At 38.0% G+C, this 12,527-nt stretch overlaps 1 protein-coding gene across 2 annotated transcripts; it reads right to left on the reverse strand.

Moving 5' to 3' along the window:
- Positions 1-853: 853 nt before the first annotated feature.
- Positions 854-10,921, reverse strand: LOC135206670 (RNA-binding protein squid-like). 2 transcript variants are annotated; one of them, XM_064238048.1, is made up of 6 exons: positions 10,632-10,921; positions 5,978-6,018; positions 5,406-5,533; positions 4,826-5,279; positions 3,085-3,184; positions 854-1,670 (listed from the first exon to the last, which is right to left on the reverse strand). In XM_064238048.1, exons 1-6 carry the CDS (start codon positions 10,799-10,801, stop codon positions 1,544-1,546), a joined length of 1,020 nt encoding a protein of 339 aa, XP_064094118.1. In that variant the 5' UTR covers positions 10,802-10,921; the 3' UTR covers positions 854-1,543. The 2 variants fall into 2 exon arrangements, with proteins under 2 accessions (XP_064094118.1, XP_064094119.1); XM_064238049.1 differs by having other exon boundaries at positions 854-1,660; positions 3,086-3,184; positions 10,632-10,920.
- Between the last annotated feature and the right edge of the window lie 1,606 nt (positions 10,922-12,527).

Genomic DNA, 12,527 nt, shown 5'->3' on the forward strand with positions numbered 1-12,527 from the left:
AGTAATGAATGAAGGCAACCAGGACATTGCCTATTGGAGCACATTTATTTGCTTGTACCCAAATATCAATTACATGAAAGCTAATCTTCAATTTCTCCACAACTGCTTTTTGGTTGTTTGGGCCACAAACTACGGTTTTATTTTTGGTCTACTGGCATTCAAGGGGGCAGTTATGGTTAACTTTAAAAGGGGAAATGGTCTAATATTCAACAAGCACGACCTATCCAGTTTACATGTCCGAGAACCCTACTACGACGTTAAATTGCCCATAATCTTTTAAATTACAATGGCTGGTTTGCAAGGCTCGCTTTTAGTTAGGGTAGCTAGCCTAGGCATAATTTCCTGTCACGCCAAGTATCGGACACCTAACACTAAGAATCCTGTTCATACCATATACACCTTACTACTGCATTACAGAGCAGTCTCCCGCATTCAAGATACAATGTATATAGATTCTGAATCTAGACCTGAAAACACATGAAGGTTGTCACGAGCAATGAGTATCATAATACAAGTAGAAGAGGGAGGAATAAATTGGCAGTGTAACAATCTAAGACAAGTGTGGAACAAGGAGGCACTAACTCGTACACGATTGTTAAAAAGAAATAAAACAAACAGGTTAGACATTTTTGACTGCACAACTCCACAAGTTGGATCACACCAATTTTGTCACACTCAATACAAATGTAATTGTACCCTAATGTTTAAAACAAATAAAAGTCAGTAGTAGTAACGGAATCTATTCAACAAGATAAAAAAATAAAAATAAAAAAAAACAAGCTGTCAACTAACACCTCACAAGCAGATATATCCTTACATGTTTCACCATAGGATGGTAAAATACAAGACAATAATGAAGATACACTTTTATTCTTTTATACAAGTTTCAATAAATCCTTGTACTAGATTCCTATTACATAGGTACTTCAATAAAACAATACTTAACCCTAATTATGTATATTGGTTTAATGTACAAAAAATATAAATCAATGGTATAATAAAGAAACACTGGCAGCCATTATAACAATGTGCATAGACAAATTTTGGAGATGGAAACTAAATGGGCCTAAAACTTCTTTTAATTTTGAACATCATGTCAATGCTGATAAAAATAAAATAATAATAAAGTACATACAAAAAGAAAAATAGGATGGGAGGGAAACACTAGCAGGAACTCTGCGTGCCACTATTATAAAAAGTCCACGACACTCAACCTGTTCCCACGGCTGGCTCGCACACAATTAATTGCCTTTGTTATACCTCCTGTAAGACCAAAACTTCGAAGGCTATTCTTCCACTGGAACAAACCCCTACACATCTCCCGACATTTACAGGTTCACTATAGAAAAAGCATCCCAGGGATGGAAGCCTTCGAAAATACTGCTGATGCACTAACCATCAGCAACTGGACCCAAAACGAAAATGATAAAAACACAAAAATAAAAAAAAATCTTCCATTCTGGCTTGTCACAACGTTCATCGAGGGAACCACGACACCAGAGGTAGTTGAAGATTTGACGAGGAGGAGTGAGTAGGGTAGGTGCTAGTACATGCCCCCATTCCAGGAAGCACCGTTATAGCTGTATCGTCCTTCAGTACGGTTGGTGCCGCGCTTGCTGACGCCCGTGCTGGCTCTTCCCCCCGCCGTACCCTTGCCCGCCTGGTAAGAGCCAACAATGCCATAAATAATGAGTCTCGGTGAACGACTAAAAGTACAGGTTTGACCCCAGCATGTTAACAAACTGGATTATAAATGAATGGGATGACTCTACTAACTATACACATCACATCGAGAACTAAAAACTAGATTGGGTCAACATGCAGGGATCTATATAAAAGTGTGTCAAATTAGGTCACAAACAAAAAATTATTTGAATAAATTTTCTCAAGTTGTCATGCAAGTGATTGAAAATAAAGTGACTGATTTTCCTACTTTGTAATTTTTTGTTGTTGTGTAAAGACATCTTAAAAGTAAAAAATATATTAAGCAACTAATAAATGACCCAGGAATATTAACTACAATTACACGTGATTTTGAGTTTCCAATTATCATGAAACAAAATCAAACTTGTATAAAAGATTAACTTTAGAAAGGATACAACAATCTTACACTACTAACATCTTATTTTACCTTAAATATACAAAATAACACCCACCCCGTTCATTATGGTAGGGGTAGAGACAAATGAAACTGGTCCCCACCCCATCAACCTGTGCTTCATATTACCTTCAATTACCATATTCCTAAATCCCACGGGCACCTAACCTATCATAAAAAACAAAAGGCTATATTTATGTCATGGTAAAAACATTCATTAAAAGGCTAAAAATTTTAAGTTTGACTTACTAATCCCTAGCACAAACAAACACTATGTACTTGGAAAAGTTTTGAGTCCATTCTTCAATAAAGTATTCTAGAAAACAGACTGCTCACTCAACCGAGTAATGGTCTCTCAAGATATGATATTGCTGCATTTCAAATACGTAGCTCAAACTAAAGAGCTAGTGACAACCAAGCGGCTTCAAATAAGCTTAAAAGCACGCATTCCACCATAAACAAGAAGGTCTTAAAATGTTTGGTAATATGTACTTTTGTAATATGTATCCATACTTTAACACCCACAAATATTTCAACAAAAAAAAAAAACCATGTATCAAAATTCATGAAACTGTACTTTTGACTTTAAAAGTAGTCAGGTTGGCTCAACAAGTACCTGTGATGGTACTGACAAGCAATGAATTTGAAATTCTTGAACATGGCAATTCTCACCCAGAAGTGCATTAATAAACAACGTGCACCAATGGCCCCAACCGCCCCCCCCCCCCCCAAAAAAAAAAAAAAAAATTGTTAAAAAAAAAAAAAAAATATCTTCCTAAATTAACTTAAGTCATACCAACATAACATTAGCCATGGATACAGTGTATTTATACTCTGACCTTGTACCTTTTCATTACCACCTACCAACTGCATAATAATGTTATGATGATATCAGCAAGTCTGAAAAATATGGAAACAAAACTACCCCACAAAAAGATTGTACACATGCACTCAACTGCTGATTACAAACACGAGCCTGATACTTACCATAATTACCAGATCCATAGCCATACCCGTAGTTGTCATAACCGTATCCATAATCTCCATAACCACCATATCCACCGTAGCCGCCATAATCATAACCACCTAAAGTAAGTGCAATCATCAGTTGACACAATACACTAATCTATGTTTGAAAGTATTTGTTCAAGAGCATAAGACTACTCTAATATCAGAATATATGTGATTGACCAATGAATTCAAAAAAAATCAAATATTGAACTTGACATTTACAAGGCAATTACATGTAACACTTACTCATCACATCAGCGAACTCTTTTCATTTGGAATGGCTTACTGATATCAAGTAGTTTGACCACACCACTAAGCTAATTCATTTAGCCATACTAGGGGAGGCCCAAAGGAATTATCTTCCATCAATCAAAATTTAGATCACTGCATTTTTAATAATGTAATCTGGTTCATTGAAAAAGATAAGTTTATCAAAATTTCTTCTGTGAAGTTAGTTTCCAAAACTTAGGACACTCGTTGTCAATTAGATTTTGGACACCAGAAAATTGAAGTGTTGAATGCTACTTTACATTCCATATATACACAGATTGGATCACGTGGGCTATTCAAAGTAGTACAGTATTTCAACTTCTTTTATTTTAAAGTTTGCATAGTAAACTAACATCAGTGTCTCTTTCCTGTATCTTACATTGTTCACTAGTATAGCAAGCAAGAGGTAACAACAAAATAACAGTTCTCTGCTACCTCTAACCAACAGTGTGAATTATGATTTTAACAGGGACAAATTGTTGAGGACATTCTTCCCTTTACATAGGTAGGCCACCACAGCAAGGCTGATGTGACACAATATAAACCAGTATACTTGGTTTTTATAGTATCCCTTTGGACCCCCTTGAAATTCTTTCTAATAATTAGTGCCAGCATGTTTAAGAAATTAACTTGTGGCCTAGTTGGACCATAATATAATACTAATAACTGTACATGACAAAGGTTATATTACTACCCTAAGGTAGACCAAGTAATTTATGAACAGATTATATTTATACATATTCCTCACTCTTAATTCAACATTAATTATAATTAGTCTTAGTAATCTCAAATAATCCTGAGTAGCCAACCTCCAGTGATGAAAATAAAGATAAAAACCATCAGCATCTGGTACCAAAAATAATATATAACCAACACACACACAACAGGATGGTCATCTACCACCCTGTGATACCCAGTATCAGCTCTAATGAGGACCTAAAATGAGAACTACAGGAAATACTTTATCGTGCAGCTAAGAGTGAACTGATTACGCAAACAACTAAGTCCCTTATGACATTCACAAAAATAACCAAAGTCAGTTTGCATAGATAAAACTTTCAACATTCTTAGTGTTGAGATGAACTTGCTTAGCTGTGGTATATTCATGTACACATGCATCAAGAGTGCACATACAGAAAGGACTGTACTGCCAGATTCTAGTTGGACAAAAATAGTGAACATTATCTGGATATCATGTTGCAACAAATTCCTGGAAACGTGGTATATCCAGTTCATTGTTTGAACACAAAATAGAACACAAGCATTATTTACGCACTGCAATCTTTGCAAAATGTAGTTTGAAACCAACAATACAGTTCTAAGGCATCACAAGTCATCTTTGAAAGCTATGCAAATCCTGACTAATATTTACAATGTATTTCAATCTTAAAATACATTTAATTCAAATAAGACCATTCATTTGCAACCAAACAGTTCAAAACTCACCATAGCCACCATATCCACCGTAACCTCCTTGATTGTAACCCCCATAGCCGCCTTGGTTCCAGCCTTGTCCCCATCCTCTGCCACGTCCTCTCATTCCACCACGCCCTCTCATGCCTCCACGCATGCCTCCTCGCATCATGGAGTCTGGCTTTGGTGTGGCTTTCTTGACATCTACATCATGACCATTAATAGACTGTTTCGGGGTCTTGAGGAGATCTGTCACTACGGCTTCCTGGTCAAATGTGATGAAGCAGAAACCTTTGCGCTGGTTCTTTTGTTTGTCAAACGGCATTTCAACTTCAATAATGTTACCAAACTGTCCAAAGAAGGATTTTATGTCGTCGTCTGATAATTCTGGTTTGAGACCACCAACGAAGATTTTACCATGGCGCGCTTTTGCTTTCTTGGGATCTACTTTCTTTCCATTTATAACGTGATCACCGGCATCTATAACCTAAAACAAAACGGTCGTTAGCAAGCTTAGAAATTTCTTGAGGATTACAACTACAAGCTTACAAAGCATTGGTCTTTAATATTGATGTATACAATATCATAACCATACAATATTAATACAACTCACCTTATCTACAGCTTCGGATGTGCTAAAAACAATAAACGCAAACCCTCTCGAACGGCCTGTGTTTGGGTCTGTTTTGACATTTATACTTTCAATATCGCCATATTTTTTGAAATGTTCTCGGAGTTCAGCTGAAATAAATATCAACATCAGAAAGGATACAAAGGGTACTTGAAACATATTCACTATCACTTCATCAACCTCTAGTAATAAACTTATAACTTGAACAAGAAAGTGCTCCTTGAATATATTTCATAATCATATGTGCTAACAGCAACCTCAAAAAAATTTCATTATGATCCTGATCTTATTTAATTATATGTTATAATATCTTATGATATCTTATATATATTATTTAATTATATATATATATATAATATATATATATAAACTGAGGAACATTACAGTGGCAACTATGTATAAACAGGACAGCAACTTTCTAATAAGGTGATTATTCATGGGGTTTAACCAATTGACAGCTTACTGTACTGTTTATGCAAGTTATGTTATACTCCAAATTGTGTGCTCCCCACCCTTTACCTTAAAACTAAGAAATACAGAACAATTACACTTACTTTCTGTAGTTTCCCAACTAAGTCCACCAACAAAGAGTTTCCTGAAATAGAGGACTGGTGTAAGTTCCTTGACAAATGCATTGAAGGGGGAGGGAGAGAGAAAGAAAAGAGTGAATTGACTGAGTGAATGTACTTTACCTTAGGGTGTGAGACACTTACAGCGTGAAGTTTAGGAAGGCAGCAATGCAAATCATTAACCCACTTCAGCAGGACAGACAAGATACTTGGCAATATTACAACTGCCCTGTCCTTAGATATTTTTAACTCTGAAAATAGTCTGGGCAACACAACCACAAATAAAAACGTTAGGGGAATAAAAATTACAACTGTGATGAAAATGCTTCTAGTGCTAATACCGCAAATAAAAAGACATTCGCCTAGAACGACAGTTGACCTTATTAAATTGGAAACAGGGCAGGAGAGGTAACCTTTGCTTAAAAAAGATGTTTGGACCACAAGGAACAAGATAAATACCCTGTCGTCGTCGCCGTGCACTACAAGAGGGCAACATTCTTCCCGAAGTAGCGGCCACCTAGAGAAAAGAGGAGTCTCTTGTTAGTCCATAGGGGTGGAAAGCACCACCACAACCTTCCCTAGAGACGTTACGTTACCTCTTTTACGCTACCTCGTTACGTTACCATTAGGCAATTCAGAGAGAACATACAGCTGGATCAAGACGCAAGGTGCCCATTGGTGCCCGGCTTACGTTATACCTTCATGATGATTTGAAGACAGCAACTGGGCAGCTTTCAGGCAGATTAATTTGACGAGGAGGAAAGTGATTTGCATCCAAAAACAAAAGAAAAAGCAAAATTTGGAAATCCTCCTTTCAGAATCAAAAACAAAATACATCTCTGAAGTCACTTTACTTTGTTTAAGAACTATCTGTTTCAAAGTATGTCCATATCAACTCTTCAATACAATTCAGTTAATATGAATTCAGCATTTACAAGACAGCCTTCAAACAAATCAATAACTTCCCAGATGCATAAGGGCTTTAAATTATTATATGCTGAACAGTAAAATAAAATGACCAATGACTACAAATAGTACATAAAAATCACTTTCCCACTTTACCAAGTGTTTTACTTTACCAACTTTCTTTATATTCAAATTAGTACTGCATATTTAATAGAAAAGAAAAACTACCAGTAAAACAAAAGGATAAAAATTAAGATTGTTCAGAGGATATACCATTTAATAAATCCAAAGAAATGTATGAATGAGGGTCTTCAAGTTCTTAACCTTAAAAACTAAAACAAAGGCATTTAATGCACAATATCATCCCAAGGCACTTTCACACACGCCGCTGTGATCATTGAATTCAAGATGCTCAAGAAATGCACTGAAATTGGGAAATCCTGAACAAACTTACAGTAAAGGCAAATGTACATCGCTATTCAACAAATTTTCACATACCTCTACTCTAACAACTTAAATTACAAGAAAAGAAGTACAGTCAAGTATACCATTCCCCTGAGGCAAGTTTCTCGAGGTTATCAAGGCAGGACTCCAACAGATATAAACCTAAGTTACAACTTCAAGTAGCTCATTGACCTCGACACAAAATATCCAGCAGTTTCCTGTCAATATCAATTCAGTAACTTTACACCCCTGGCATTCACCAGCTATGTAAAATAGCCATTCATACAATTTCTCTTACTATAGTAAATGGGAAAAACCTCTGAACACGGACAGTACAGGATATTTAGTAAATTAATGTACACAATAAAAAAGATGTCCTAGCTAAATTGTATAAAGGAGAGTCTAAGCACAGGAGTGAGGGGGACTGACTACTTTACTGAGCGCACCACTGTCAACCATAGCTCATAGGCAACATTGTGAAATTTTTCATAGCAGGGGGGACTGACATGCACATTGAAAACGCTTTGCTACCAAGTAACTCCGATTCGTCACATGATCTTACATTTAAAAAATCTTAAGGTTTAAGGAAGACAAAATATTACCACATTTAAGCAACCTAGGACAATCGTACAAAACATTTAAAGACCCATGAAAAAATGCCATCATGGCTAGCATTTTTATGATTACACGATAGCAAGGAAAATTGCACAAAAACCCTAGGAATACAAACGCAAACACTTCACTCAGAAAAGCAAGATTAATGCAATACATAATTATCAATATCTTCTCATGCTAGCCTATTTAAATGAGAAATTCAACCAGGTAATGGTTTAGTTTCTTTGTGAATTATGATGGTGGCAGCAAAGGCACACAATCAGTAGAGCAAAACTCAAGCTCAATGCTTATCTGTGGCCACTAACCAATGAACTGGATTTCAACGTGTCAGTCTGTATCACACAGCTGGTATATATTAATTTATGCAACTACGTACAAGTCAAGTTTTTGGAAATAAAGTATAGCTTATGACCATGTGTTTCCCATAAAGCACTTAATGAGTGCAATCATCCAGCACACTAAGATGTTTAACCTATAGGCTGTGGTGGGGACCCATATAAGTCTTAAGTGTTATTTGATGCCACTAACCAAGAGAAAAACAAGATGGGCATGAAACCCATCTGCGCTCCCCTGTAGATAAAAATTCAATAGAGCTTACCCTTTTACATTCGCCATTATTGTTTCACAGGATATACCTTATTTTTGTCTACAACTCAATCAACCATAAGCGAGCGCAAAACAGTTGCATTCCTCTTTAAAAATCTGTTTAATTAAAATACAGGTGATGTCCAGCAGCAATAAAGAATTCTCGCCACTCCAACTACCTCTCGACAAACTCTGCTATCACCAAAAGAACTGTCATACTACATTCATTACGGCCTTTATAAAACACCATTTAATTACAGGTTGCTTTCTGTACAAAAGAAAAAATTATTCTTAAATACTAAAAAAATACCGTTAATTTTCAATACAGTCGCTACACGAAATACATTTGGCAGGCCTGAAAATGATACAAATGCTCATGGATATTGACATTTAGTAAAATTTTCATTTATCAGAATGCCTTTGCAAAACACATGGTCATTTATAAGGTCTACTATATATACATATAGTGTACCTCCTCACTTTAAACTGTTCTTCGTAAAACGGACATTACACCTTGGCAAAGTGTAAGCTATACAATCAGGAAGACCTTATGGGCAAGACATTTGTAACTAGTACTGTGGTACTGTTGCAATACTATCAAACTGTTGTAATGCAAGACTGGAAACTTTTAGTACTCTGATATTCCTTTACATAAAGATAAAATCGTGTAACACCTTTGCTACAACTTTACTTGAAAGCATGGCATATTTCAACATCTGTATTGTGCACATGCAAAACACCATTTAGTTCTACACTGAAATCAAGACCTTAAACGTGATGCATTACTGAAGCGTACTAACCAAGTTAAGGGCTAGCCAGTTGATGGTAATGAAATCGGTCCACTAGCACTCTTGCACAGACATTTTTGGGGGTTGCCAAAATTACCCGTGCCCTGGGACAATAGGATAGTATAGGTTGTCATCCTGCATTGCCAATAAGTAAACAAAAGGCTACACAAAAACCAGGAATAACCCCCACCCCACCCGGGGCTAAAAGTGCTACAGGTTACTTGCATGGATTCAAAATTGTAAAGTAAAATCTGTTATATCAGAGTACTACAAAAATATAACCAGGTAATGAAGACAGGCCTACATAGCTGTACCTAGCCAAAGGAAACCATGTTCAAAGTCAACAAAATTTATCTTTGTCTAGCTTTGCCTGAAGTATACATGAGGACAGTTCTGTAGTGCCTTTCAACCATTGAAAACCCCACCACAAAGGGCATGGTCTGACCTTTCACATGCACCATTGCTACAATCGGTTTGGGTTACAATGTACGCGATAAGCGCACGCAATACAAAGCCTACGCTTTCTCGCCAACTTGGGCTACCATTTTGGCATAAGTTTGGCCAGCAGCCTACCACAGTACTCTGGCCGTCAGTGCTGCTAAGAACCCACCCCACATCCATGCTGGCATAACGGTTGAGCTGGTCTCGTTAATATCAATGGCTGCTTTGCAAGACCGCTACCCGGTAGGGTTTAGCCAACAACCCCGGCGACAGACTGTCTGATTTATGAAATCCAGTTTCATCGGGACGCGGCCACGGAACTGACATATCTCGGGTGATGCCCCACCGTAAAAGTAAAATGAATCGTAACGTACAAAAAAATATTAAATATATATATGTATGTATCGCACGTGTCGAAAACCCCCAACATGTAACGGATGTCAACCGAGCATCGCTATTTACTGCTGGAACGGTACATGAAAAAACTCCTGGCGTCAACTTAATAACTTAAAGAAGTGTTATGAGGAAGGCATAGTAGCAATAAATGTTGTATTAAGAGAAAATAAAACTTAAAAAGCAAAAAGGTGGTACGGTCGGTTCGACGTGGTATATTAATGGGGAGGGGTGGAGTGGGGGGGGGGGGGTTGAAGAAAATGGACGCCAATCGAGGCCCATCTGAAGTTACGCCGCCCAATTTACACATTGAAAACGAAAAGTAAAAGTACATGGAGTGCAATTATAGGGGGAGGAACGGGGGGTTACTACACTGCTAACGAAAGGAAACCAGGATAAGAAAGAAAGAAGTGTTAGGAAGTGAAATAGGAAGAGACGAAAGGCAAGAGAATGACACCATCCAATACCTATCGTCATCCCTGCCGGGAGCGTCCGCCGCGCCGCTGTCTTGGACATCGCTCGCCTTCCCTTCTCCGGAATCCGGTTTTTCGTTGGCGCCTCCTCCTCCGTTTTCCTGAAAGTCGCCACCGCTGTAGTCCTCGGTGAAGTCTTGCTGTTCCATCTCCTGTTCAGCCATTAGGATGAGAAATCCGTTTGAGGGATGAGAGGGAAGGAAAATGAAAAATAATCTAACAACAACGGTTGTTGCGATCCGTCCTCCCGTAAAGTCAGCGTGGCTGTGGCCGAGCAACCCTCACACTCCCGGCCTCTCCTCTCGGTTGACTCACATTTACTCACTACCCTTCTCCTCCAATCAAAACGCAGTTTAATCCTGCCAGCCAATGGAAACCCTCCTTTACTCGTACTCCCGCTGAACTTATCGTAATTTTCTGACCAATGAATGGAGAGGAACGACTAGCGGGGGAGCCTCTTCTCTGCGCATGCGTACTATTAAGGGACGCTGTGTAGCAGATCACCCGGCGTTTCCTGCTGGAAGCTTATTGATTATTTTCGGCCTTTGCGTATATGCTGGTACTCGAGGCCTCACAGCTACTATATTACAGGACAGCCATGTGCAAAACTATCTGATTCGTGGTCGAGCTGACAGATTTGCCTCGCTTTTATTTCTAGACAAAAGCGGGGAATAGCACGATAAAGTAATGTTTCATGCAAGAGATCAGGGCATTTCTGTTATTGCATTACCTAGGCAATTTATGTTCTATATAATTGTAATAATTAGCTATAAGAAATATAAGCTCATAAGTTCCTATAGGAAAATTAACAGAATATCCATTATTTGGTAGCTTGTCTTTGTATGTAAAGGGGAAACTTCACTGAACTTTATCCATATTCTAGTCTAAAAGAAAGATCACCCTCTTTCCTATCTTTATTACTATCGCGCACACAAACACAGATATACTGTGTATGTTTGTGTTTGTCTAATTAACTATACCAGTCTTCGACTTTTGTGTACTTCTATATGAAAAACAAGAATTTGTGGACAAATATGAAGCCATTCAAGAGAACAGCTAAATAAAATACAACCAACCACGATCGTACTCGTCACTCCAGCGTGTTTTGAACTAATGCTTTTCTTTCATCAAAGGATTTATATCTGACCTTTAAAGGCGTCATATCTTCGTTGGCTTGTTTCGGCTTTTAGGGCTAAGTTTTTTTTCTGTCGCTAATCAAAGTTATATGCACCATTTCCTTTGCATACTTACAGGATCCGATGCCAAGAGCATAATGTCTAGGAACCTAATATACGGCGGCATGGCTGCCACCATATGGTAGGCACACCGGATACGTCTTACCCGGCGTCACTGGCGGCTACTGCTAGCTGTAAATGATGAGGGAAATGTGGGTCACGAGGAAAATCTTACATTTTATATTTAAGAATAGTCGTTCATAGATATATCTGCAACGGCCATGGAAGAGCGCCCTCAGCTGGATGATCAGTTCAGAGGTCCAAACCAGTTCACTTATTCGCGTTTTTTTTCTTTTGCAGCTCTATACCTACCACATTTCTCCTGCTGACATATATAGAAATTCCTCATCTGTGACATTTTTGGTATTTTTATATCGTCAGTGAGAGAGGAAGGTGAAATTTATCTATTATTCAATACTACCCACTACAAGGATACGGCCACCTCACCAGTCTCTCTCTCTCTCCTCTCTCTCTCTCTCTCTCTCTCTCTCTCTCTCTCTGTCTCGCATTAAAATTAATGCTTTTTAACGAATTTTGTTACTGTTCTAAATCTTAGGGATATTGCCACCGCACCAGTCTCTCTCTCTCTCTCTCTCTCTCTCTCTCTCTCTCTCTCTCTCTCTGTTTGTGTGTGTGTGTCCTCGTATCATTGACC

Source organism: Macrobrachium nipponense, chromosome 31 (genome assembly GCF_015104395.2).
Source record: "Macrobrachium nipponense isolate FS-2020 chromosome 31, ASM1510439v2, whole genome shotgun sequence".
NCBI lineage: Eukaryota > Metazoa > Arthropoda > Malacostraca > Decapoda > Palaemonidae > Macrobrachium > Macrobrachium nipponense.

What these genes read in the sequence shown, in the direction of transcription:
- LOC135206670 (XM_064238048.1), bottom strand. Translation starts at nt 10,801, where the DNA reads ATGGCTGAACAGGAGATGGAACAGCAAGACTTCACCGAGGACTACAGC. An exon ending in CCCGGCAGGGATGACGATAG is followed by an intron (nt 6,019 to 10,631) that starts GTATTGGATGGT and finishes CCTCTATTTCAG; the next exon opens with GAAACTCTTTGTTGGTGGAC. An exon ending in TATGGATCTGGTAATTATGG is followed by an intron (nt 1,671 to 3,084) that starts TAAGTATCAGGC and finishes TGGCATTGTTGG; the next exon opens with CTCTTACCAGGCGGGCAAGG.